The sequence below is a fragment of the Sylvia atricapilla genome, chromosome 13 (assembly GCF_009819655.1).
Source record: "Sylvia atricapilla isolate bSylAtr1 chromosome 13, bSylAtr1.pri, whole genome shotgun sequence".
NCBI lineage: Eukaryota > Metazoa > Chordata > Aves > Passeriformes > Sylviidae > Sylvia > Sylvia atricapilla.
This window is the reverse complement of record NC_089152.1, coordinates 16,827,948-16,855,015: the sequence shown is the minus strand read 5'-3', so window position 1 is coordinate 16,855,015 and position 27,068 is coordinate 16,827,948. Positions and strand designations below refer to the sequence as shown.

General features: G+C 44.1%; 1 protein-coding gene and 1 non-coding gene across 4 annotated transcripts in view; both read right to left on the bottom strand.

The window, feature by feature from the left end:
* The window catches only part of RAB8B (RAB8B, member RAS oncogene family), a 79,040-nt gene that overhangs the window by 35,391 nt on the left and 16,581 nt on the right, over window positions 1–27,068 (bottom strand). Inside the window, exons 2-10 of one of the 3 annotated variants that reach the window (XR_010744643.1) lie at window positions 26,322–26,382; window positions 25,229–25,289; window positions 23,793–23,870; window positions 23,291–23,380; window positions 22,726–22,791; window positions 20,609–20,659; window positions 20,124–20,148; window positions 17,688–17,760; window positions 13,693–13,721 (exon numbers count right to left, since the gene is read on the bottom strand). Coding sequence is in view for 2 of the 3 variants with exons in the window: in XM_066328598.1 (XP_066184695.1) it covers window positions 20,056–20,148; window positions 20,609–20,659; window positions 22,726–22,791; window positions 23,291–23,380; window positions 23,793–23,870; window positions 25,229–25,289; window positions 26,322–26,382 (500 nt within the window). In the remaining variant the exon portion in view is untranslated. Of the gene's footprint in view, window positions 1–13,530; window positions 13,722–16,030; window positions 20,149–20,608; window positions 20,660–22,725; window positions 22,792–23,290; window positions 23,381–23,792; window positions 23,871–25,228; window positions 25,290–26,321; window positions 26,383–27,068 lie in introns of those variants that run through there. The other 2 variants (XM_066328599.1, XM_066328598.1) reach the window with 2 other exon arrangements.
* On the bottom strand, window positions 3,272–3,343 carry TRNAG-UCC (transfer RNA glycine (anticodon UCC)). Its single transcript has one exon. It is a non-coding gene; the product is annotated as a tRNA-Gly (tRNA).

The window sequence follows — 27,068 nt, the reverse complement described above, 5'->3', positions numbered from 1 at the left end:
CTTAAAAAAAAAAATACTTCCTTGCCAATGAAAATAGATTGGATGGTAAGAAACAAACCCAAAACTACATCACCTTCCCCCTACCTTCCCTTTTTTCATGGGTTCCATTTCATGGTATTTTTATTGATGATCTGGACAAGGGGATTGAGAGCACTTTCAGTAAATTTGCAGATAAAACTGGCAGGAGTGTGGATCTGCTGGAGGACAGGAAGACTGCAGAGGGATCTGGACAGGCAGGATCCATGGGCCAAGGCCAATGATTTGAGGTTCAGCAAGGTGAATTGCTGGGTCCTGTGCTTATGTCATGCCAAGTCCCTGGAACACTCCAGGATGGGGCAGAGTGGCTGGAAAGTGTCTGGAGAGGAAGGATTTGGGGATGCTGGCTCAAAACAGATGAACATGAAGCCAGGTGTGTCCAGGTGGGCAAGAAGGGCCAGTGGCATCTGGTCTATACCAGTCATGGTGTGTCCAGCAGGACCAGGACAGTGAGTGTCCCTGTGTTCCGGGCACTGCTGAGGCCACACCTCCACTCCTAGGGTCAGTTTTTCGCCCTTCATGACAAGAGAGACCTTGAGGAGCTGGAACAAGCCCAGGGAAGTGAACGGCGCTGTGGAAGGGTCTGGAGCACAAGGAACAATTAAGGGAGGCTCAGCCTGGAGAAAAGGAAGCTCTCCACATCTCCCTGATGTGATATTGTAGCCAGGTGGGGGTCAGATCCTGCTCCCAAGCATCAAGCAACAGGAAAAGAGCAACTGGCCTCAGGTTGTGCCAAGGGTGGTTTAGGTTGGATATTAGGAAAAAATTCTTCTGTGAAAGGGCTGTCATGCATTGGCACAGGCTACACAAAGCAGTCACCATCCCTGGAGGGATTTAAATGGTGTGTGGATGTGACACTTGGGGCCATGACTTACTGGTGACCTTGGCAGTGCTCGATTAATGGTTGGACTTCAAGATCTTAAAGGTTCTTTGGAATCTAAAGGATTCTGTGATTCATTCCTGAAACTTTTATTTCCTCACTTTAATGTCCAGTGGGGGGGTTGTGGTCAGTTCACAACAGTTTGCCTTTGCTGTTTCTTCCTCCTCCCATTTTTCCCCCGCTCCAGTGTACATCCTCTCTGGGGCAGCAGTCCTTCAGGATAAATCTGCTCCCGGGTGGGCTGTCTCCAGGCCACAGGTCTTCTGGGGAATGGTCCACGTACAGGATTCAGGCAGGCAGAAGTGTCCCTGACAGGTCAGGGGCTGCAGCTGTGTGGTTGGACATACACATGCTCGACTCATACAGCCTGTCATGCTGCTGAGCCTGGCAAGCTTCTACCCTCATAAATACACAAGCTATGTGAACATAATGCTAAAATTATTTCTGCCTTGCTCTAGTTCTGCATTTCTATAAGTACAACTGGTTGTTCTAGTTTTTGCTCTTTTGCGAAAATAAAACAATGAGCACCTGCAGCTTCCTTTCATATTGAGATGATTTTGGGGTTTTTTGCAATAGCTGTGAACCGTTGCTCCATCATTCTCCCCTAAGCCTCCAGGGGTCCTGGCCTCAGCTTGTCTCTTCAGAGAATTCCTGCAGTGTGTGGTGCATGTATGTGCATGCCTGGGTGTGAGTGGAAGTGTTCTGATTAGCCACAGAGGTATATTCCCTAAAGCATCTGACTGGCAGTTTACAGGACAAAAGTGCATAAGCTAATTAAGAACGATTATTTTTCAAATCTTCATGCTCTGTCTGAGCATGCACAAATGAAGTTGTGAAAGGCAAAGCTGAAATGGAATTGCATCTGGTGAGGGATGCCAAAGACCACACGGAGGGTTTCTGTAAGTACCCATGTGACAGAAGGCACACACATCCCACTGGTGAATGAACTGGCGAACTTGATGCAGGACTTGGAAAAGGTGAAGGTAAGGGGGCAGTGGAGACCTATTCAGGAGGCCCTGTGGTGTAATGGTGAGCACTCTAGATTCCACATCAGTGATCTGAGTTCAAATCACAGTAGGACTGCAGTCTTTTTGTTCCCTCAGGCTTTCCCTCAGCATGCTGACACCTTCACAGCCCTTCTCCAGGCTCTGTCTCTGTAGCCTAGCATAGAAGGACATTAATTTTGTCCTTAGGGAAGCCATATCGTCTGTAATCATTCATCTTGTTTTCTATGTACATTAACAAAGTTTCCCAGTAGATCTTTTCCACAATTTTGCCAGGCATCAAGGTGAGACTGATCAACCTATAAGTCTTCAGGACTTCCTTTTTTCTCTTTTTAGAAATCATGGTTATATTTCTACTTTTCAAGTCACTGTGAATTTCACATATTGGCACAATTTTTCAAATTTTAAGGATAATAGTTCAGCAACTTCTGCCAGTTTCTCTTAACCACGAGCTGTAAGAGAAATTAGGCTGTTCTACCCCTTAGTTTCCAAAAATATTATCACACAGAATTCCAGTAAACTTTAGCATATCACTGTGGTGCTGGAGCCTGGACAGAATAGGTCAGCAGCCCTACAAGTGGGTTGGTGACATAGGGTGTCTGAGACAAGCAGTAATGATTGTTAACCAGGTCATTTCAAATGAAGCTCCCACATGTACCACAGTCTGTTTCCTAGAAGGAGTCTTCTTACGTATGAGATAATGCTGTGTTATGAACACAGACACTGTATGTACCAACAGCCCCTCTGAAGGGGAATGACAAAGCATTTGACCAGCTGGCACTGCAGAGATGGAAAAGGTGGAGGATGGAGAGCAATTTCACTCCAGTGTGACACTGAGACATTTTATAAAGAACAGGTCTCCTCCCACTATACCCCCAAGTTGCATAACTGGCCTCATGAAGTCCACAGAGTTCATGCCTCGGTCCCCACCGGAGCATTGTCAGTCTTCATTATTACTGTGCCACAGCAGTATGCTTCTCTTGCCAGGTGCAACCAGCTGCAGCAGCAACACTGAAAATCCCTCTCATCCAGCTCCTGTACCAACAGTGAGGAGCCCAGCCCAGCCCCACCTCAGCTGGAAAAACACACTGGTGAAAGCAGAGTGTCCTCCAGGGCCGCAGGAGGTGGTGCTGTACGAACATTTTTCGTCATCCTCATCTGAACCCCTGAGAACGGTACTGGGGAGACCCAGACATGAGGAGAAACTGTCCATTAAAACAAGGTGTGTCATGGAAGGGAAGAGAGGACTGGACTAGAAGCTGAAGTTTGTCATCCAGGGTTACAAAGGCACATCACAGTTTGTGGTCTCCCTGCTGCTAAATGGGAGCAGGTGAGACAACAAAATTTGGCTTGCGTTGGCCGGGAATCGAACCCGGGTCAACTGCTTGGAAGGCAGCTATGCTCACCACTATACCACCAACGCAGCTGCTTGGACCTGCACTGCCTGTTCCCACAGTTCACACTCCACCCAGCTCCAGGCACAGCAGCTATGCTCACCACTGCAGCACCATGGTGATGTACTGCCTGCTCCCACAGTTCACGTTCCACCCAGTTCCAGGCACAGGCTGGCTCATTCCACTCCTATGTGCACTGCTACAGAGTATGGGTGTTTCTGTAAGATACTGGCTGGGAAACTCAAGCTGGGCTAGACACCAACTAGAGAAGATCAGCACCAGGGATTGTCCAGATGCTGGACAGGACCCTGGACAGATCAGGACTGAGCTGCAGGTACAGACTGCACTGACCTATGAGGTGTGTGTGTGAGAGTCCAGTACCTATCTCCAGTCCTGAGTAGCCAAAGAAGAAAAGGATCAGAAAGTCTCCCTTGTTTATGTGAGTGCTGGTGGTGCTCTAGGGGACGCTGGAAATGTCATCACTCCTCACCCACATTGTGCCAGTGCATCTGTGAGTGCATACCTGTGGTGGGGTAAGCACAGCCAACCACAGACCCAGCTGCTCACTCCTGCTCCACCTTCAGTGAATGAGAAGCATAAAAATGAGAATTCTTCCAGAACAAAATAAACACTGGGATATGGCTTTGCAAAAACTGCTGTTGTTGCCAACAACAGAGCAGACTCAACTTGGGGAAATTCATGTTTGGCCAATTGAAAAAGGTTCTCATAATGAGTAACAAAAAAGCCCCCAACAAACACTAAACACAGCCTTTCCTTGCTCTTATCCAGGATCAGCTTGTCGGCTTCACTCAACCTTCTTGTAACTGAAGCAGCATAGCATTATGAATTTTCTCTCTGCTGTTCCTGACCCTTCTTTTTTCCTCCTCTCTCTGTCTGGCATTGTCTACCCTCTCTGCGTTATATTTTCATGGAGGCCAAAAGCTGCTGATAGCTCAGCAGTCTGACATGGAGATGGAACCATCTGTGTGCAGCACATGGCAGCCCCTTACATCTTCCCACAGAGACCACCCTGCAGCATTCTGTGCCCACTCCCCTCCCAACACCCAGCCACCACTAGCCAGTACAGTGTCCCTTGGGAATACCTCCTTGACCCTGATCCTGGATCACCCTATAAATGGTCACAGCAGCAAACAGATTAGGACACACAATGGTCCCAGGTCTTTGAGTCAAGCACATGCTGGGAAGCTGGGGATTGAGCTGCCTGCAGGGAGTTGAGGAAGATCTGTGTGCCCATGATACACAAGTATCATGGGGGAAGCTGTGCCTGCTGCCCCACAGCCACCTGGGCCATGCAAGGTGGCAGGGGCAGAGGGTAGAGGAGGGCCAGGGGTGCCCAGAGAGCTAGAGCTGAGGGTAAAAGTTGTTGGGCAAGGCAGCATTCGTGAAAGAGTGCCCTAGCAGAGGATGGTTTTGATCCATCAGCCTCTAGGTTGTGGGCCCAGCATGCTCCCACTGCACCACTCTGCATTCCATACAAACCATGCTAAATTATTCCAATGCAATTTTCATCTCTGTACTTCTGCATTTAGTAATTAACGGAGTTAACTCTGCCATTGAAATCTGATAAAGTCACATTGCCTATATCCAGATATCTATTGCCAGATACAGAGAGGTTACTTTTCTACCTTGCACTCCAGAGTCAAGTAGTCAGCTCTTCCAGATAGTTCCCATAACACCAATAGAAGATGGAAGTGTCAAGACTGATTTTCCTATGCTATTGTTAAGAAGCTTTGAAAGGACTGAAGAGTTACTAAAAATATCTCAACTCTCACAAAGAACAAATTGGCACCTGGCCCTGCAGGGCCGTGATCTCCAGGTCACAGACCCAAGCTCAGTGACTGAGGCTTTGGTGCTCTGGTGTAATTTCTGGGAGTTCTTTGTGCAGCTGCTGGTAAGGACAGCAGCCAGTGCTCACCCTGGCAGAGCAGGCGGTAGCTGAGGGAGGAGGAGAACAAATGACCATGACTCTCCAGTGATGCTGCACAAAGGCTTTAATGAGAAGGAGCAAAAGCGGTGGCACAGAACAGAGACTGAGACACACGTGTGCAGGGGTCAGGGAAGGAAAGAGATTGGCCCCTTAGCCAGGAACAAAGGGGACGATGCGCCGGCCTCAGCAGATCTGACCGCAGCGGGGGAAAGGCAGACACAGGCCTGACCCCCCCAGGCCAAGGGAGCCCCCAGAAGAGATGGGAACCCCCGAGGTGCTGAGGGAGCTGCCCACAGCAGCTGACAGAGAGGATCCCACGGCTGTGCTCTGAGGGAAGGAGGTGAGGATGGGGCCCGGCAGGGTCACCACCACCGGCGAAACCTCGATGTACACCGTGGAGTCAGCGCAGCGGGCCAGGCAGGGCTCACTGCAGCTGCTGGCAAGGGGCGTTGGGCCACAGGGGCCGCAGGGCCGTGGGGGACAGGGTCTGCAGCAAGACATCTCTCGGAGCAGGAGGCAAAGCTGCAACACAGAGCACGGAGCAACAACCAGCCTCAGCATCAGTCTGTCTCTCTGTCCCTCAGAGCTCTCCAGGGACACATTTGGTCTTCAAAACACACTCTGTGCCTACAACCCCCACCACCCTCCTGGTGCCCTCCGAGTAGCACAGCATGGGAAGGCTGCCCCACTGCAGGAACAGGACTCAGCACAGTGGCTTTAAGGCCCCTGTGGAAAGACTGCTCACAGCCCATCTCCACAACAGACACGGCTGTGTTAGAGATGTCCAGGCATCCACTGGGACATTTTGTTACCCCACAGCAGGTGCAAATTCTGCTGGGCACATCCCCCTGAGGCTGAGCCCCACTGATCCCCTTGTGCTAGAAGAAAGCCCCCCTGTTCCCAGCTGTCCCCATCCAGCACTATGGAAAGGCCGATGTCCCTTCAGCAGTTCTGTGTCAGGACCAAGCTGAGGCAGCCCAAGGTCCAGCCTGGGCAGCCTCCACAGCAGCAGTTCAGCCCACAAAGAAGGATGGAGCGGACTCAGGCTTACCTTGTTCCTCGAGAAAAGGGAGGCCAGAGACCAGGATGCAGAGCCTTGAGCAGAGCAGCCTTTTATGCTGTATCCCAGAGCCCTGAGGAGCCACAAACATTCCTTGTTTGTGAAACATTCAAACTTCTGGGAGTGGCCACTTGTGAGGCCCCTGTGTTGATGAAGTCCCTGCTTCTTTCATCTCAGGCATTTTTCTCCAGTTTCACACCACCCAATGTGGAAATGATTCATCTGTGTCCCAGCTCCTAAGGCCACTTGACTTTGAGATCCCAGGCTGGTGTATAAGGTGAGTTTAGATGAATTTGTGTAGTGTCTATTGCTTCTGTCACTCAGTCTTCTTGATGGCTTATTTGGCACCAGTTACAGCCAACCTTAGCAATGAGAGGTACCTCAGATCAACTCTCAGAAACTTGCAGTGCAGGCACTCAGCCTAATCCTGACAGACATTTCTCCCATGGGTCATCAGAAACATACAAGAAGAGTGTGGGTCAGTTGAGACAAAAAGTCAATGCTGCACAATCCCATAGTGGGGAAGAAACCCAAGTCTGCAGGATGTGACAAAGCTCAGTGGCGAGGAAAGTCCATGTTCAGCTGGAAGGATGTCCCCTGCAGGCCTGAGTGACAGCCATGGGGAATTCCTTACAGTCCACAGGCTGTACCACAGCCTGGCTTTGTGATCAAAGAGATGTCGCGTCCTTCCCTGAAGGAGACTCCCAGCCACACTGACCTGTTTTGCTCAGCGTGCTCATCCCAGGGGCCAGAGACCTGGATGGCAGTTTTGGGGAAAAGGCTGAGAGCAGGGAGCCTCTTTTTCTGGGTCAGTGATGGGGTTTTCCATCCCATGCATTTTACATTTCAAAAGGACACTGATCAGTCTTCCAGAGCATGTGGGTGTCATCATGATGTGGGAGAGCTGGGAAAATCCCTGAGCTCCAGGCAAACTTGAGTCACCCAGTGTGGATTTAGGTGGACTGGGTGCCTCAGACTCAGGTGGTCAAGGGATAACAGCGTCCATATCCTCAATCATCATATCCTTCTACTGCCATGAAGGGCATTTCCCCACCTTTTATCCCCATTTGTGGATCACCTGGTGCTTCTCTGCAATCTCCTGCAGAGAAGGAGACATGCTCTTTTGGTGGCTGCTCAAGGGCTGTATTGGCTCAGAGTACCACAGATCAACCCCAGAAGGTCTGGATGGAGCTCTGGAGATCTTGTACTCCTGTCAACTGCTCTGGGCAGATCAAACTGCCCTGGTTCCTCAACAGACTCTGGGCCTTGTCTTGCTGACTTCTAAGCACTGACACAGCTTAAGAAAGAAGTTACTGTCCCTTGTGCAGCTCTCCCAGGCCTGTCCCTCATCTTCACCCGTGGAGCCCTGGGATTTCCTTTACTGCTATTTGGGATTGCTGCCTCTTGCCCTTTGGCAGTGCTCCTCTCAGGAGAGTCTGGCTTCATTCTCTCCAGAACCTTCAGGAGGTGGTGGAGACAGCAGTTCCATGCCCCCTCCACACCTTGCCCATTGCCACCAGGCTGCACAAGTGCAGTGCCCTCGGCCTCCCCCATGCATCAGGTGCTGCAGCCCTTTTTTCTCTGCCTGGCACTCTGACAATGCCTCTCTCCTCCCACACCTCCTTGTCCCTGGGGACACCAAATGAGGACACCAACCCAGATGTGGCCTCTGCAGTGCCAAGAAAGGGCACCATCCCTGGGGTGATCAGATCCCAGGGTTTCGGGGTGAGATCTGGAGACAGACAGTAACGAACTGTCAGGATTAGGGATGAAAGCTCCTCAATGGACTCAGAGTGAAAGAGCTCTGTTGGGACAGGCTTTCTGCTTTCCAGCCCTTCTGCCCCAAAGGGATCCCTTTTGGCCTGAGAGTACAATGCAGAGCAGGTGGCATTCCCTGCACATACCCAGCCCTGTGCTCTCTAGGCTGCCATGGCAGGTGACCAGTGCAGGCAGCCTCAGTGTCATCTCCTGGTGGTTTTCCCCCTCAGGGAACCTGGGAGGCTCTGCTGTAGGAGCTTTTTCCATCTCCTGGTGGTTTTCCCCCTCAGGGAACCTGGGAGGCTCTGCTGTAGGAGCTTTTTCCATCTCCTGGTAGTCTCTCCAAGGTCTGGAAGAGATGCCTGAGAGACAGGGAACTGTTTGACAGTGGAGGTGTCTAGAGGACAATGGGACAAGGCCCACAGCTTCTGGAGGCAACTTTGTTCTTCTCAGAGCAGGAGCAGAGGACTTCCAGTGGTCTCTCCCAATCTCCACTATCCTTGGTTGCCCTGCGTCCCATGGGCCCTTGAGCAGCCACCAAAAGGCAATGTCTTTTGGAAAGCTGCAGCAACAGCACAGGATTACACAGATGTACAAGGTGATTTAGGACTGATACTAAAAGTCTGGAAAGTACACCTGACACAGGCAGAAATTTTAGAGGCATGAGGCCATGTGCTCTATGTGGTATCCCTGGAATGCCTGAGTCCAGGGCACTGTGTGCACTTGTTTACACATCAGGTTGACTCAAGTTTCCCTGAAGCTCATGGATTTTCCCAACTCTTCCACATCACGATGATTCTCACATGCTCTGGGAGACTGATCCCACATCCCTTTGAACTGTATCGATTGGGCAAAGTGATGCCTGCCCCAGGAAAAAGAGCCATAAGCTTTGGGCTTCCTGTCATCAACCTCTTTCCCAAAGCTGCCATCCAGATCCTGCCCTCGGGGGTGGACACACTGAGCAAAACAGGTCAGTCTGTGTGTGATCCTCTTTCAGGGCATGCCTTTGATCACCTCCCTACGTGCTGATTTCCTTGTTTTCTAGAGGATCTCAACTCCCCAAGCTGCAGCCAAAGCTCTGCTTGTAAAATGCATGAGGGCCTTGTTTAGTTTCCAAGGGACACAGGGCTGTGGAGATTCCCTTGGAGAAGTCCCTGGAGAAACAGTTTATCTAGTCCTTGGGTTTCTCCTCTTGGTTGTGAATCCAGGCTGTTTCCCAGGCTCATGGGTAGAAAAACCAGGCTGTGGCAGAGATTGATAAGAGATAACAGAAAGCAAGGCCCTTGTGGTCCTCACTTCTCTCAGTGAAGAGCTTCCCTCTAGCCCACACTGATCCTACTTTGCCACTATGAAGAGTGTAAGGGTACAACTTGGAAAACTGGCCGTGTTTCAAAATTTCCACGGAAATACTGAGTCACAAAAAATTCCTCATGTATCATCTCCAATGTACGAAAACAAACCCCAAAGGATTACTTTTAGCATATACACCTAAAAGTTAACACCCGTCAAAAACAAACTTTGAAAAAGCATATTAAATATAGAAGCTTTAGGGGAAAAAAGAACTCAGAAGACCATTTTTTTTCTTTTAAAAACGCAACCAACAACTGCAACTAAAAAGAGTATGTATGATAGTTTCTGATTCAAGAGAAGTGAAATGGCACCACCTAGTGACTCACACATGAGAAAGTCAGAAAAGTCACTTTTTTTACTTCCTCTCAACACCATACAGTCAAGTTTGGGAACAATAGCAAAAGTAAATGTAAAAATAAATATGAATGCCAGAACACTTACCATGGAACAAGGAATTGAAAGTCAAGTGTTGTACTCAAGGATTATTTTTCTACCAAAGTAGGTACCTATTTCTTTAGTATATTAAAACATTTTTGGAGGCAAATATAATATAAATTTATTAGTTATATACTATTGACCCAAGCGTCTTCCCAGGAACACCAAATGGTCTTTAAGCAATGGCAAAAACAGCTTACTAAAGAGGATTCTATCAGTTAGTAACACACACAGCTGTCTAAACTCATGAATAAGAATTGAGTCACTTTGGATGCATCTCATTTGTTCACTGATAAATTCAAATAGCAGCCCTTTCTCTTCAATTAATAATCACATCTCATATTTGCACAGGCACCATGATCCTATGTGTTTATGTTCACTGGTTCACTTTTCCAGCACATTGCCTAAAGGCTGCCAGCACAGAACATTTCTGAGCTGTTCATACAGATCTAAACTTTAACTGCTTCTGGACAGACTGCACAGGTCTTATAAAATATCCCAGGACTTCACCCACTAGAAAAATATGGGTAAAAGCAAAATATTTACTAGGTTTTATATTTTTATTCCTCTATGATTTTCTCGAAGGAATATGTTGAACAAAACCTTAGTAACCTTTTAGTCAACCCAGGGTCATGTGCCCTCTGGAGGACTATCCAGGAGGGCGTTTCCTTCCGGAATTGCTACACAAAAAGGGAAAGAGCAAAAGAGGTGGTGCAGACAATTTTCACCAATTTCCTCTTTTCTTCTTAGCTTTTCATGTGTATTAAATAAATAACAAAGAATGGTTTCTTGCTTTGCTAGAAAAGTTAGGTCTCTAGCAAACCACACCACTCTAAATTCTTAGGGTGTCTTACCCCAAAAAGTGGGGCATATTGAAATTACAGCATCAGAGAGAAATGAATTATAAACTTGGTTTTAAATTCTTTTTTCCAAAAGGTGGCCCTCCATATGAAAGAAAGTTCATGGGTTAACTAATAGTGTTAACCCTATTAGTTGTGTTAGATCTCCAATTTGCGCCAATGAAACAAATTTTAAATTACCATTCCTAAGTTTTATTATTTGCTTAAAGGCTGCAATAATTTTATTTTCTATTATAAAAACTAACTTTTGAGAAATTATGGTGGCACAAGAGAACTACTGATATTAAATAGTGTAAGCTGTTTGTCCCATATGATTCCACATTGATGCAATCTCCAGTGAATAAGAAATATCATATGACTTAGTTCAAAAGTTTGTCCTAGGTAAATCAGAAGAGTTCTTGGAGTAGTAAAGAAAACACCACTACAAAGATGAGCAGTTCTCCATACTAATGCTTAATGGCTACCCCCATTTGTTTGCACAGGAACAAAACACACACGGGAAGAAAGCAGCAGAGACACCAGCTGGACAAAAACCCTTGAACCAAAGAGGAGGAAAAAAACCCTGAAGAATAGTTACACATGAGAGGAAAGATGTGTGCTAATGTCTTTACAAACAATTTGATGGGTGTCAGCGTCTTTGAAATAGGTCTAAATGTTTCTACTGACTTTGGGCAGCAGGTTTGTTAACAGGAATAAGGCCGGGAGCTCAGGATAGAAGAGAGGCTACGCCCTCTGAGACCTGGAGAGAGAAAACCCCGCGGGGTGGGGCCCAGTGGACTCCATCCATTTACTCAAATAAAGTTGAAGGACTCATCTGTCTCCTTTTTGGACACAAACCTCTGGCGTTTGTGGATTTTCCTGACACACATATTGCATTTTCCGCTAACATTTGAGATTTCTACTGAAGAGTTCCACAAGGCAAATAAATTGGTTAGAGAGTTGTAGAGTAAATACCACAAAACAAGTACATGCTAAAGTGCGCATTTCCCATGATGAGAAACTATTTTTTTTAATTTTGAGAGGAATTTAAACTAGCAATTTCATCTCTGATACGGACAGGGTGGTTGAAAACCAGTTAAATAACCTACCCATTTAAGTAAACTACATTAATGGTGAAAAAGAAAGGACTACTAGCCTAACTTCACTGTGTAGGAAAATAGAGAAAAGTAGAAGCAGCTTCTAAAACCACTTCTGGTAATAGTCTGTTTTCTGACATGACTACGGTTCTTGGAAATACCTGCCAGGCGCCAGAAACTAACACAGACTTGAAACGAGTATGCACGAAAGCGCACATGATGTAGTATGTATGAAAAGGAAGCCCCGCGCAGACATCAGAGCCGGAACGGGCCAGTCCTGCTGAGCCGGGGCTCGGACACCCGGGGCACCTGAGCTCTCCCGGCCCCGCTGCTCACCTTAGCCCAGCACTGGGAGCTTCCTCGGGAACGCCCCGGGAGTAACCAAACCGCGGCGACCACCACGTGAAGATGCCTGGGTTTTGTATCCCCAGGCAGCACGGAATGGCTGCGAGGTGCACATGGGCACAGCCCGCACCTGGCACACCCCGCACGGGGGGGTCACCACCCACTGGGGACCCAGCAAGTGGGACACGGCGCTGGGGACCACGGAGTATCGCTGTGGGAGCCTGGGCAGCGAGGATGCGCTCCCGGCCCGCGCTGGTTTCCCGGGGAGCTGTGCCCGCATTGCCCGCCGGCACCCCGGAGCTGTGGGCACGGGGTACCCACAGAAGTGTCTGAGGAGAGGCCTGGGCGGGCGGGAGATGCCTTCGCCATATCAGAAAAGCACATCTCGGAGCCATCCCTCTCCCCGGCCTCACCTCCGCGACCGTGCGCGGAAAGCTTCGAGTCGGCTTCCCCTGCGCCTCCGCCCACAAACGCGGGGCCGCCGCCCGCCCTCGGTGCCCGCCCTCGGTGCCCGCCCTCGGTGCCCGCCCCCGGTGCCCGCCCCCGGTGCCCGCCCCCGGTGCCCGCCCTCGGTGCCCGCCCTCGGTGCCCGCCCTCGGTGCCCGCCCCCGGTGCGCTGCTGCCGCCGGCACCGACCCGCGGCCACGCCCGGCCCGCGCTGCGATGAGGGCTCGGGCGGCCCGAGGACCCGCGGGCTGGCGCTGCTCCCCTCAGCGGGGCGGGAAGGGGCCCTCACCGCCGATCTCCTTACCAGGACAGGCACGGGGCCTCACCGCCGATCTCCTTACCGTGACAGGCATGGGGCCCTCACCGCCGCTCTCCTCAGTGGGGCCGGGCGGGCAGAGGGAACTCGCATCTGATCCGCTCAGGACGGGACTCCCCGCCGATCCCTCAGTTAGGCGGGCAGCGGGATCTCCCCGCCGATCCCTCAGCCGGGCGGATAGAGAGATCTCCCCGCCGATCCCTCGGCCGGGCGGATAGAGAGATCTCCCCGCCGATCCCTCAGTTAGGCGGGCAGCGGGATCTCCCCGCCGATCCCTCGGCCGGGCGGACAGAGAGATCTCCCCGCCGATCCCTCAGTTAGAGGGACAGAGAGATCTCCCCGCCGATCCCTCGCGGAGACAAGCAAAGGGAGGGGCTCCGGGCCGGCCTCGTGCTGCACCAGCTTTGTCCCTTCAAGCAAACGAAGCAGTCGCTGAGTAACGCAGCCCTGTCTGCCTAAACAGCACATGGAACTCAATTAATGAATCAAGACCTGGTTTTAAAGGCCAGTCCATCCCCACACTTGTCACAAGGAGGTGCTCAGCCATTTCCTAATTTCATGTGCATCTAACCAGTGCTATTCTGGAAAATTACATATGAACAGTACATAAGACACACGCGGTTGCCTTTTGCCTGTGTTTTATTGGTTCAGAGCACAAGCGTGAGGGTTACAAAGTCATTGCAGTTTGGGTGAGGAAGCTCAGAAGCAGCATTTGGCAGAATTAAGACAGGGACAAAAGTTGTTCGGCCTTGTTGAAGAAATTCTGTCCTTCATCTAGAATACAGACCAGAGCTAGTTAGTTCCTACATTGCCTAGAAGGGAAAAAAAAAAGAAAAAAAGAAAAAAGTAAGTAAAAATAGCAGTACGGATTTGCGAACAGCATGAAAATAAATTAAACATGCACCTTTTCTAAAAAAAACCCCAAAAACGTAATTTGCACTTCACTTGTAGTTAACGGGGTAAGTGAAGTCTGCACTTTTCCACTGCAAACAAAAATACGTCTGTGGGTGAGGCAGCACTGAACAAAAGGATGCAGCAGAGAAGGGCGTCAGCCCTGGGCCCAGCTCCTGTCCCAAAGGAAGCATCATCCCTTTATGCTGTTCTACAAAGGTGCTAAACTAAGTCACAAAGGTCAATGAGCACAATGGTAGCATTCCCCTGAGAAATCAAAACCTGTTTGGAAGCAAGTCCAGAGCCCTGAGAGCCCAGTAGCCACCCAAGGCCTCGGGACACCAGTTAGAGCTGTGTGTCCTGGACTGCCCCTGGAGGGGTGACACGGGCACAAAAGGTCCCACCTGCAGTAAGTCATCTCAGCCACCGACTCCAGGAAGCTATTTAAGATTAATCAGGGGGAAATTCTCAAGACTTAGTGGATGTTCACAGAGTTCTTGGTCACTCTGGAGGCAGTACAGTGTATTCAGTAGCACAGTTCAAACTACACGCATTTTCCACAATTCATTAAACCTGTTAATTCCTCAGACGGGGAAAATGCTCATATCTTGCTCATAGCTTTAAGTTTATTTCACAAACTGAGCTAATAGTAAGTACCAACTCTGTGCTCAGAACTCGTGCAGCCTTTGTTCACACCAGCAGCTTCTTGCTGATGTGCTCTGCTGAAGAGAGTAAAAAAATTTTTGAGGCAACTACAACACATCCAAGAGCACAACTTTTCAGTATGTTTTGCATTCCACGCCATGCCATTTCTTGAAGCTTCCAGATTGTGAAACATTATGCAACATAAAAGCTTCATTTATGTATCTCATCTCTTGAAGATTAGAATCTTTTTAAAGAAAAATTTTTGTGAAATCTTATTATCTTGATGACTCTGGTATAGTTCAAGAATTCTTAAGAGCCACTAGTCAACCAAGTTGGAAAAATAATAATTTATGAAAAAGGCAGTTTACTAGATTATAAAAACTGCATACATGCTGCATGTGCACCAACAACTTGTCTCTGATCTACAAGTGTGGAATATTTGTCCCATCATTCCTAGTCTGCAACCAAAAATGGATCCAGACAAAAGCTGTAAGAAATCCCCATTTTTATGTAGTGTAGGTACGTCTGCTATTTCCTTTTAACACATGCAGAATGCAAATGCACTTAAAATGTCACCTAACTACTGTGAGAACTTAAGGACTGCTGAGCATCTAAATCCAGTTCACATCTAGGGGAGATGTAGGATAACACTTAAACAGTTGCTCCTAAAGCAGCAAATTTGTCTGCCAGAAGCCTGAAAACAAGCACAACAAAGCAAACCAGAATCAAGAAATAGTAAGGTGTAACAAGGATGGAACTCTAGCTTTGTGTTGCCAAGGGCAGAGACAATACATCCTTTCAGCTAAATACAGCTGATGAGAGGAACACATAGAAAATACACTTCAGAAGCTGTCATCCCTGAGTTTCCTGTTTATTTCTTAGGATGTCTCAACTATTAACTTGCTTTTGTCTTGAGTAGATAAAACCTTTCTTTCATTAGGTTTGCTAATTTTTGTCCCAGCTGCAAGCTACTGCCAAATCACAATAATCTGGAAGGCAGAAATTATTGCTAATGTAACAGCTAACAAGTATTTTTGCCAAATCCCTCAATTTGGGACTTGCTCCTCAGTGTTGAGGGACACTGGACAAACAATATTTGCTATATTGATGCAATGATATTTGTGCTCCAGGTAATTTCAGAGTCATACCTTTCACATAATGATGATTTAAAGCAACAACAAAAAGAATGTTAACAGCTTAAGTCAGTAGATGATTCTTAATCAAATTACAAATTGTGTCTCATGTTACCTTTACAGGCATTGCTTAGGAGTTGCTTTAAAAGGGCATTTTATGACACTGTCTGGAAAAATGGTTTCTTAGGAAACTGAAGGTCATCAAAATAATATACCTCGATTTAAGCAACCACTATGGAAATAAAGGATTTTTCTGGACAACTCTTTAAGACCAGTGAAGTTCAGGAACAAGCAAAGACAGACAAAAACTCTTGTGCTTTAACACTAGTTAAAATAAGCTGTACAGATACAACTCAGCTGGACACCTTTCCACAACAAACTTATCAGAAGTAGAGTGGAAATGCCAACTGTATAAAAACTACGTGGAATATTTCATACAAAATACTCCAAAATGCTTTTCATTATGTAACTTTTATTTGAGACACACGTTGTAAAAAAGTTCACATGAAATAATAAAACTATTGGACTATGAAGGTTTTCTTAGGAGCTGGGTTTGGGGTTTTTTTTGTCTATATACATCAATACACATTTAATGATTAGGTTTACAAGTTAACCACATGACAAGTTCACTTTTATCTGCAGGAGCTTTTCACATTACACCTTTATACCAGAGGTAAAATGTGCTTAAACACACACAGCAGAACACTTCTATTTCAAAATTAAGCATTTTTTTCAAGGACTATACCTTTTATTCTGAATTTAGTAGCTATATAGCATTAAAATAATGGTAATTGAAGTTTTATTTGCAAAAATGTTCGTAAGGCCATAGGAATGCACTGAAATAGTTAAATTCACCAGAAACAAGAAAAATCAATGTAAATCCTGCTTTTTTTTTAAGAAAGAAATACAAGTTTTATTTATAAGAGTGAGAATGGTATAAGCAGTTCAATGAACAGAGGAGAAAAAAGACCTATTATCACCTACAGACCAATCCTTAGCAAGTTTAACATTGCAAAAATTTCATTACATGAACAGGTAACCAAACAACAGATGCATTTTCACAAATAACACATTTATGCATTTTACATATTATTGATGGACTTTCAAATCATTATGCTTTCACAATATTTTAATGTGATATGTACATTCAAGACATCTTTATTCTCTTGTGAAAATGATCCACGTAATTCACTTAACTTCAGCAGACTAGTATGATGGGAAAGTCACAATGGGAAATATTTTCTGTAAAAAGAACTACAGGTCTAAAAAGTCAATCAGCATTTTTGAGACTGTCCCCCAAAGAGAAAAGTGAGCTGCATTAAGTTTCAAGAGTGGTTTAAGCTTTAGCAATATTAGAACTCCCAGATAAGTCAATAACATATTCTATATACACTCCACAAAAAAATCTTTTGCATGTTTTGCTGAGCACAGACTGAAAGCTAAAATTGCAAAGCACTGAGACTGGTTTGTTTTTCATTTGGCTTTTTAAAAAAGCCATTTAGAAAAATACTGGTCAAGAAATAGTGCACAGGCATGGGGCTGAGGGGAAGTTCTCCTAAAACTCCAAAGCATAAGCAGCATTTTTGTTTTATTGAAATCCACCAAAAAATGTCTGCTTTCTCGAAAGATTAATGGCAATTTCTGGAAGAAAACAGAAATACATTTGCTGCTAAATGAATAATAAGTATATGATTTTCATTCTAATGGGCACTAGAGTACTAACTAGTTGACTGAGGTATAGTTAAGAGTCCTTCAAAACTTAAGATTATATAGTCTTGAGCAAAGTAACAACAGAGACTGCACAAAACAATCATAGTGATATTAGAAAAGCCTGTAATACCCAGCATCTGATGCATAGGCAGAACACACCATTATCATCACCCGCTTGTCTAGAGGAAACCATAGCTAAAATATCCCAGTAAAACATACAGCTGATTTGCATGCTAAGATACAGCACATTTTTCCACGTCTGACAGGGCAGACTGTACACAGAAAGGTCTCTACTGACCAAAAGTTAGCACACTGATAAAGTGCAGCCACTCAGCCATTTAATACTGCTGGAGAAGTGGGGTGGGGGCAAAAACAGAAAGAAAGAAATCTGCGTTTTACCTTATCCATAAGATCACATGAAATTAGAATTCTTCAGTTTCAGCAGATGACAACAAAATTGCATTAAATTCTTCTACAAATAGAAAAAGATGAACTGTACACGAACAATAAGCAAAGTGAAATATTTACTGCAGTACTTTCTCATGCATAAAGTGAATTTCCTATGGTCTTACCTCACATTTATGTACAGTTTAGCACAGCTAAATGTAAGAAAATAGCAAGTTTTTTCTCCCTCCCACCCTCCCCCATACAGAGCAGATACCCCAATTCGCTGCTGCTTCAAGAAGCACTTCATAGACTCTACTACTTACAGGCTCTTTCAAAGGGAAGTTCATGGAGACTAATATTGAATGAACATTTAACCACACAGTGAAGACAGGAAAAACAATACAAAGCATTCTGTAAACAGTGCCAAACACAGAACATGTCAGTTTTGGTTTGCAGACAACCCCTGAGATAAAAATCAAAGTATTACGACACCAAATAAGTCAGAGGTAAATTACTGAAAATAAACAACATTCATAATTGGTGTCACAACACTTTCTGTATAGAAGCACTTTTTTGAACCATACAGAAAACATAACTGCTTTAGCCTGTCCAAGAAAAACGTCAAGGGTAGACAACAGAGCAGTTAGGGTTGCTTTGTTTTTTCACTAAACCTTGTTGCCATGAAGGTTTCTCTGTTCTAGTGCAGCAACAGCAGTTTATGAGATCCACCATCTAGTTACAAGAACTACTTCTATTAAACTACATGTGGGGACAGGCTGATAACCACCTAAAACTTTATGCAACCAGCTACTACTAACTAAGGTTAAACCTTTTTAAATCAAAAGCTTCACATCTAACACTATTGGCCTGTTCGCTTTCAAACTACTTCGAACAGACCCAGAGATGACAAATGCAGTACCTGACACAACAAAATGGTTATTATCTGTGGTAACAACTAACCCACTGTTTACAGCTCCAGACAACGAAGTGAAGCAAAAGCAAGCACGTCAGATGTTTCCTTTGACACTGACAGAACACACCCATCCCCTAACAGCAAACATGCTGGACACAAACTTGTAGTTAAAGCTTACAATGGTCCACGTTTGGCACACCAACAGAACTAAAGCACCTGTTTTTAATTGCTCGTTGAGGAAAATTTTCAGAAGACAATAAAAAAGTAGTAGAACAAAGACTACGTTATACAATGCTCAGTTGAGTAAAAAAAGGCAACTATGTTTCACCTCTGCTTCTAACAGTCTAGGTCACGGTACCAGTTTTGGATGAAAAAACAACTGCTCGAGCAGACCAAAGACACACATTCAGCATTAACTGCATAACTAGGAGTACATTATAGCCCTAATGTGAGGCTTCCTTAGTGCCAATGCTTACAGACGTTAACGAACTATCCTTAGAATTAAGAGTAAAAATGGAAGTCACCTTTAGAAGCAGTCATTTCTGAACAAGTGAATCCACAAAGAGGTTACTCAAAACTCATGCATTCAGCTTCCACAAGCCACTTAAGTGATAGTGACGAGGCCAATTTGTGGTGATTTCAAATCCAGAGTGTACTTCCTCATCAGAAACAAAAAAAAGGAGCAGACAGTCTGAGCTAACAAAGGGAAGTTAAGTGAGGAAAGACACTGTGTTTATTCAAATAACTGAAAGGTGCATCTGTGAATCAGACAAGTGACTGGCAATTCAGAACACAACTTTGCTAAGTCTGGTAAAGAAAGAAAAGCAACATACTACATTCAGAATAGAAGCCATAGCTTCTGCATGAACAGATTTGTGCATCTGAGAGACAAAATCTGTACAAATTGTTAAATGCCAATTGTTTCAGTAATTCTCATCACTAGAGCAACAACATCCATACTGCATGGCCATGAGTATACAGCATAGAAAATAATGGAAATGAGACATAATTTTTCCCCTGGCTCTTCTGCTTGAAAATAAATTTGTTTAAAAAGAGAAAGAAAACTGTGCACAAATCTGTTAAGAATCTTACTTACAAGTCAAACTGTGCAAATACAAATGTAAGATTGTGCTGTAACAGGCAGTAAGAGGCCAATATGGATGTGCAAAGTTAAAAGAAACATAGCAGCTTTTGCAACAGGCAATAAAACAGAAAGTAAAAAAGGAAAACAAGTTAAATCTTGCATTTGTGTCTCCACTTCATAGCTTCCATATCTGAGAAAGAAGAGCCTGACAGGTCAATAGGCTTAGTGAGCAAAATCCACTTGGTATTTGTGTATCGCAGTCTACGTTCAATGGAGCTCTCAGCAGCAGCTTGGTGGTATTATTTCTGAGGCTTTGTGACCCTGTGCTTTCAAAGAAGCAGAAAAGGTTCTAAGTGTGCTGCAGTCTTATCATTAGAAGTTCATCAAAGTAGCGTGCATCGAAAGAAGCTGCTCTTCTTAGATCGATTTTCTGTTATTTTTACCGGCCCACCTGCCCCCGACGAACTGTTGTCATTCTGAAAGAGACAAGATGTCACCATCACAAAATGCAGAAAATAGCATCTCTACCTTTCCTAGTCTCCCTCCCCACTTCCTCTGCTTGCTAAGCAATAACCGGAGCAGAAATCTGATGCAACTTGAGCTCCTCAGTTAATCACTTGGTAAAGCCCCCAAACATTAACATCACAATCCAGATCTCAAGAATTAGCTGGAGAGGAGACTACATAATAAAACATGGATCACACTATTGCATTTTGGAACAAGACATCAGTTACAGGCTGCCCAAGGTTAATGTTCATGCAAAGTAATGAATAGTTATGCACTGATGTGTAATAAAGTGTGATAAATCACTCTTTGATCAAATTTGATCTAGTAACTAATGTAATCCCCAAGAGCTTTTTGGTAGAGCTACTACTCAGTATTAAGAGAGCTGTCCTCTCACTGTATCTACTTCATATGTTAATTAGAAATACAAACCATTTTTCTGTTGAGCTTTGTCATAATGTCTCGTGCAAGTGTGAAAAACGCCTGGTGAGGAGTGGAAATAAAGAAAAAATAAACAAGAGTTAGTCACAAGACACATTAAGGATATGATAAACTTGGAACAGCCAGACACATTAACAGTACAGTGTTCTGCAGGCCACTAGAAACACTTTGAGTTGCAAGACACTCTATGTACAATATCTATATATTTAAAACTTCAGTAAACATGCTTTAGAAGAAAAAACTATTTTTAGTCTTCATCTCACCAATCAGTGAAGCAAGTGAACAGACCTTCCCATTGCATACTTTGTGGGGAGAAAGAAAAATCAGCTGAAGACAAGGCTGCATATACTAATCCTGTTTTTATTCCCCCTCCAAGCTGAACTGGGCATCACAATTAGGAACACAGAGAGGTTTGAGAAGTGCAAGCCTGGGAATTCACATTAAGGTTAGCTTGCTTTCTGTCCTCCAAAAGCTTTACTCCTAGACTATCTAGAAGGCTACTTAAGCTTTCGGTCTATCTGCTAAAAACAAAACAAAAATTCATGAATAAGTACTCTGGCAAATCTCAGTATCCCAAATTTTAATGTAAGAAGGAGCAAAGAAACTTCTGTAGCAGGAAAATTCTGCAATTCTCCAGGAGCAGGAAAAAGCAAGGCTTTGGGCTATCTGGAGACCCTAACAATCTAAGGACAGTTCCAGAATGTAAGAAATATAAACACTTCCCCTCTCATTGTGTTTGGAACATAGTCAAAGGCAGACACTCATTTAATGTAGATAAATCACAACAAATTAATTCACTTCTGATCCCAAGAATATCACAATTGTGTAATTCCCTGCAAGTGAAGTATTTGGTGGAAAGTAAACGAAATCAGTAGTGATTGCCAAATGCCTACACCAGCTGCATTTTTTAATGCTTTCTTCACTATTCACATGACAATTTAAAAAAATATTCAGAGAGCCAAACGTTTTGGAGTAAGCACAAACTACTGTTGTGCAATTCACGACATGCAGGGGTTAAAATGAAACTGCCATGTCATGACAGAGCAAGTCAGCCCTCCAGATGAACTCGGGTATCCACTCTGGCACTGACTGCTCGTGGTCCCACTTCCAGTGTCTGCTCTAAGAATCACAAGGACACTGAAAATCAGGTCAAACTACTCCAGGTGCAACATGATGCAGATCTGTCCATCTGAACGCTATCCTGTGTAACAATCACCCCCCAGTCAGAGAAAAACCATGCCTGGCTGGCACAACATCCCTCTTGTTATTTTAAAGTAACAATGCCTTCAGTTTCTAGTTCATTTGTTAGACACATGAGCTGAATTAAGTAGGTGTTTGCAGGATGCTTAAAGGGTATCCCACAGAAAGACGTTTAAATGATCAGGTATAAGGGCAACCCAAGTCTACTCTGTTGGATGAATAAATCTTAATTTAACTGGCTTTTTTATTGTTTTTTGTGCACACTTCTCATACAGCTCAGATGCTCCTCCCACCCTCCCTGAGATGACACGGGTGATTTATAGCAAGATAGACTGGACTTGAGCCACTCTTCCTTCCTACTTCATTTCCTTATGCTCTCAAAGAGATCTTGTGGATTTAGCACAACATTTATTTACAGGAAAACAAATTATAAATCTATAAATAGCATTGTCAGTCTTCTTCCTCCTCTAACATGAGCTTATGCCCTGGTGTTCCAGGTTAATACACAAATTTTCAGCCTCATCTGCACAGGTATTTAGTAATAACCTGAAGGCTCTGTGACACAGTAGCATGTTATCCTGAAAGTAAAGAATCCCATTTCCTGCACAAGGCGTTGTTCTAAAAGTACACCGATTCCTCGTCCAAAAGAACTTGAAATTTAACTAGCAAAGCACAGACATCTAAAGCAACTGTTTGCTTGTTACAGTCACAGTAAACCACTCTGTTAACACCCATTTTTGAAACAATTCCAGACACTACCAGAAAACCAGAAACAGCTGGATCATAGCAGTAGACCCAGGAGCACAGCTGGGACTTGAGGTCCCAGGTCAGGTGAGAAAGCCCAGCAGATCATGGAGCACACCTCCACAGAAGTAATTCAACACCTAAGTGTAGCACCCATCTCTTACCTCTTCCACATTTATGCTGGATTTTGCACTTGTCTCCAAAAATTTGATTCCGTAATCAATTGCTAACTGGAAGAGAGATTAAAGTTTTTCAGTGGTTTTGAAGTTCCTTTGTAAAAGGAATGTTTCACACAAAGGTTCACAATAGCTTCATAACAGAGCAGACACTGCATGCTACAACAAGCTTTAAAAACCAAACCAAGCAAGCCTCACTTCTATTTTCTCTTGCAAAAACATTAAAGACAATTAGACAAAGTATTAGAACTCATCATACCCTCACGTTAAGTCAAAACAAAACAAGAAAAAGACATTAATTTCTCACCAAAAGACTTATTTAGGCTCTAAAAGAACATTAAGGTAGAATCTTTATTGGTATGGATTGTTAAGTGCCAAGTTAAGTGCTATTTGAGAACAAAAAACCCCAAACCTGGCATCCTTTATATGTAAGTTTCTGAAACAAGAGATCTGAGATCCATTCTCTCTCATATGCCTAAAACATACCAAACATCCAGAAGCTAGAATCCTACAAGAATTAGGCTTCTAAATAGGCTGAGTTACCAAATCTTACCTTCTCCCCCTTTTCTTTTGACACTTGTCTTTTTTCGTTCATATCACATTTGTTACCCAAGATCATTCTTTCTACATCTGAAGAGGCATGCTGGAAGAAGAAAAAATAATCTCTCAGGAACAAAGTGCATCATTGTTGAAAAGAAACTCGTGTGTCAAACTCCTCCACAACAGACTATTTCATTTTAGAGAAATTATCTAATGTGAAAGCATTACTGAGAGAGGATGACTCTTGAAACGAGCCATTAAAATATTAAAATAGGCTGGAATAAATACCCCTAGATTACATTTGCCCATGGACTGTAACAGCTCAAACATGTGCCATGAGCTCTGTAGCAGGTTGCACAGATGCACAGGCATTTGGCTATTCTGGAGACTTAACAGTACACAGTTTACTTGTAAGTGGTGCATGACCATATACTGTTGGCTACTGCAATGGAAGTGAGTAATTACTTGATTTTTATTTGTCCCAGGGAAAACATAAGATGGAATGAAGTACTTACCTCCTCTATGTTTCTTATCCAATTTTTTATGTTGTCAAAAGATTTTTCATTTGTGATGTCATACACCAGCATAATTCCCTAAACAGAGTTAGGAAATCCAGTTAGATGAGCTAGTACTATTGGCTGGCTTTTGATATATGCTGTACTTTTAATAATATTTTCAAAAAAATTCAACATAGGATTATAGGTGAGTAAGTCTTTTCTCAAGGCATTACACCATGGCTGGAATTTACCCAAAACATTACTATTTAACATTTTTTGCCACTATTAGAGGTCAAACTCACCACCTTAACAAAGCTTTTAATTATTAGCCTATAGTCAGGGCAAGTTTAGGAACTCTACTACAGCAGCAACCAGGACTCCATGGTTAAAGTCATGTTTAGATGCAGCAGCTTTAAGCAGTGCAGGACATCAAACCTATCAGCTCCAATCTGCTGGGGCCAGCAGACACTGTCACCTTTGGGGCTCTCCCTGAAGCTTTAGCTCTTTCCAACAGTTCTGTACATACACTGCCATGGGATCTCAACAGTCAGCAAAGCATGGGGAACCAGAGAGCCACTGCATTAAGGACAGATTGCAAGGTTCACCTCCATTTCCTATCATTCCTCATAGGACAAACAGAAGTCCTTGGCCATGGACTTGGGAGAAGATGAGGTCACTGCCAAAGCCTTTTTAGGCACTGGAGAGCTCAAATACAGAGCCACAACCATCATTATTTCTCCCTATGTTCTGTAACAGTGGAGTTATTTGGACCCACAGCCTACGAATGTCAGAGATCTGTTCATATAAAGCAGCAAGAACCTAAAACAGCAGCACAGGGAGTAGCCACCAAGTCAAAATTAAAGGTGTCCCAACATAAAATACCTCAAATTACAGCATTAAGAACCATTACAAGCATTGTACCACAAGGGTGCAGGCTTTAAGTCAATCATTTGACTTCAAGTCACTTTCAGTGGAGGAAAATGTAACAGTAAGTATTGCAGGTGACTGTATTTCTGGCCCAGACTTTCCATTCTCTACTGGTTGAAGGAAAAGCAATTCAGTGAAACACACTTTAAATATTAAAATAATTAATTATCCACTTTTGAAACACTTCAAGTGTTTAAAGGGTTTGACTGCATTTTAAAAAATGCTAACCCATCTGATTAAAGCTTGGTAACTTACTTTATTAAAATCTGCAGAGATTTTAATTATATTGAAAAAGACAATAGGGCTGGAAGTTTCATCACAAAAACAGGCCTAGACTGAGCACCAGCACATTTAAAAAAGGAAAAACAAACAAACAGCAAACTCCCAACCAAACCACAAACTTCATTCCCCACATCTCAAGCCACAATTATCCAGTCCTCCAGTGGAAGACTTACATGACAAAAACTTAGGAAGAGCAAACCAGTCCCACTAGTTGTGTTTAGGTTTTTGGAAGTGTGAGCACTCACCATGGCTCCTCTGTAGTAAGCTGTTGTGATTGTGCGGAATCTCTCCTGGCCTGCTGTATCCCTACAATTCAGTGGGAAAAAAGGATTTGTTTTTAAGAGATGTCTTATCAAAGAGAGTAACGATGCACTGATACTTGTTCATTATGAAAAAACACACCTTTGGCTGTTTGCACAAGTTTCTTCAGCCCTCAGCGGTTTGCTCCCTCCCAAGCCAGCCTCCTTACATCAGGAGTTAGAGCAGCACCAGGAACATGACACAAAACCACCCCAGTTTTATGCAAGCAATAAAGCTCAGCACTGCACAGCCTGCCCTCCAGCAAACAACTAAAAGGAAAATATCTGACTCTGATCTGAAAAGTCCCGTCTTAAACAGAAGTTAAAGCATACAGTGATACAATATTTCAGGACAGTGCACTGTCACATACAGTTTGCTGCTAAGGTGAGCCACTAGTCCTCAGGTGTTTTGTCCTGGGTGACCTGAAAGCAGTACCTGTCCATGAGTGAACCAGCAGACCCAAGTGTTTGGATACCAGTCACACCTCAGGAGAGCTGAACCTCAAAAGGCTGACAAAAACAAAACTCAGCTTTTTTAACCTATATTACAGGCAGAAAATTTTTATCAGCCACTTTTGGCACTGCCCCTTCTTACTCACAAGGATTCTGGCTCAGGAGACTCAGTTTCCACTAAGCCACCACAAAAGGAATGGGAGCATTATCACTCACCTGTGCCTTGGTGAGTACAACCAGGTATCAAAGTACCAGAGGAGATTACATTTTATTGGCTTGCATATTTTAGCTTGCAGCTATTGAGTTAATATTTCTCCTCCACACGGAAAAGCAAAAAGCACATTGAAGATGACAGCTTTTGATAAAATAGGAAATGGCTGTAATGCTTGCATGTGAACAGGCTATTTCCAGTGCTACTGAAGCAGAACCACTCCAAGAGCAAGCCAGAAGAAAGCATAAGCGTTATGGACAGTAAATGAATAAAAGGTATGAAATTTTTGGTACCCTGAAGCTCAAAATCTATGAAGCATTCTTTTTCAAAGTGAATTCAAATCACTGAAAACTTGAATTACTTTGGAATACTTACCATATCTGTAGCTTGATTTTCTTTCCATCTAATTCTATTGTTCTGATTTTGAAGTCGATTCCTGCCAAAGAAAGAGATACTCCTAAGTTTTGCAGTTAATGAAAAGGAAGTGTTCAGTTTCCTTTTGGCAGTTTGGTAAGAGCAAACTTAGTAAAAAGAACAATTCTGAAACTGCCATTTCTTCCACACACGTGTAAGTGCTGAGAATGCACAAAGGTTTTCAGCAGCATCCAACATGGCAAGGGTAAATTATTCTGCACAATGAAAGCAGGCCAAACACAGACTCACTACTAGTTAGTCAAGATCATTAGAGGAAGATTTAATCTCCAAATCTTTCCATTTTACATCAATAAGGTCACTAGTATGAATGTGTATTTCTCCTGAACATCTGACTAGTCCCTGAAGTTGAAGCCAATTCCCTGGTAGCTCTGGCTCAGTTAAAAACACATCCTGTGACCCCTTAGTTCCTTTTCAAAGCATCTACTTTCAAAAACTGGTGTTTGATGCAATCTAATCAGACATCACAGTAAATGGTAATACAACACAGGAGATATAAGACTCCTTTTTCAAGAATACTCCTTTGGGAGCAATTAAGATTTTCTAGGAGGCTCCAAGAAGTATCAAGAAAATGCTTCTCTCCTTTTCCCCTTTATAGTTCCACATGGTACCCATCAGTTCTCAGATTGACTTCGAAAATACATTTCAGATTTTAAACTATATGTTTTTAAAAGATTGAAAAAATTAATT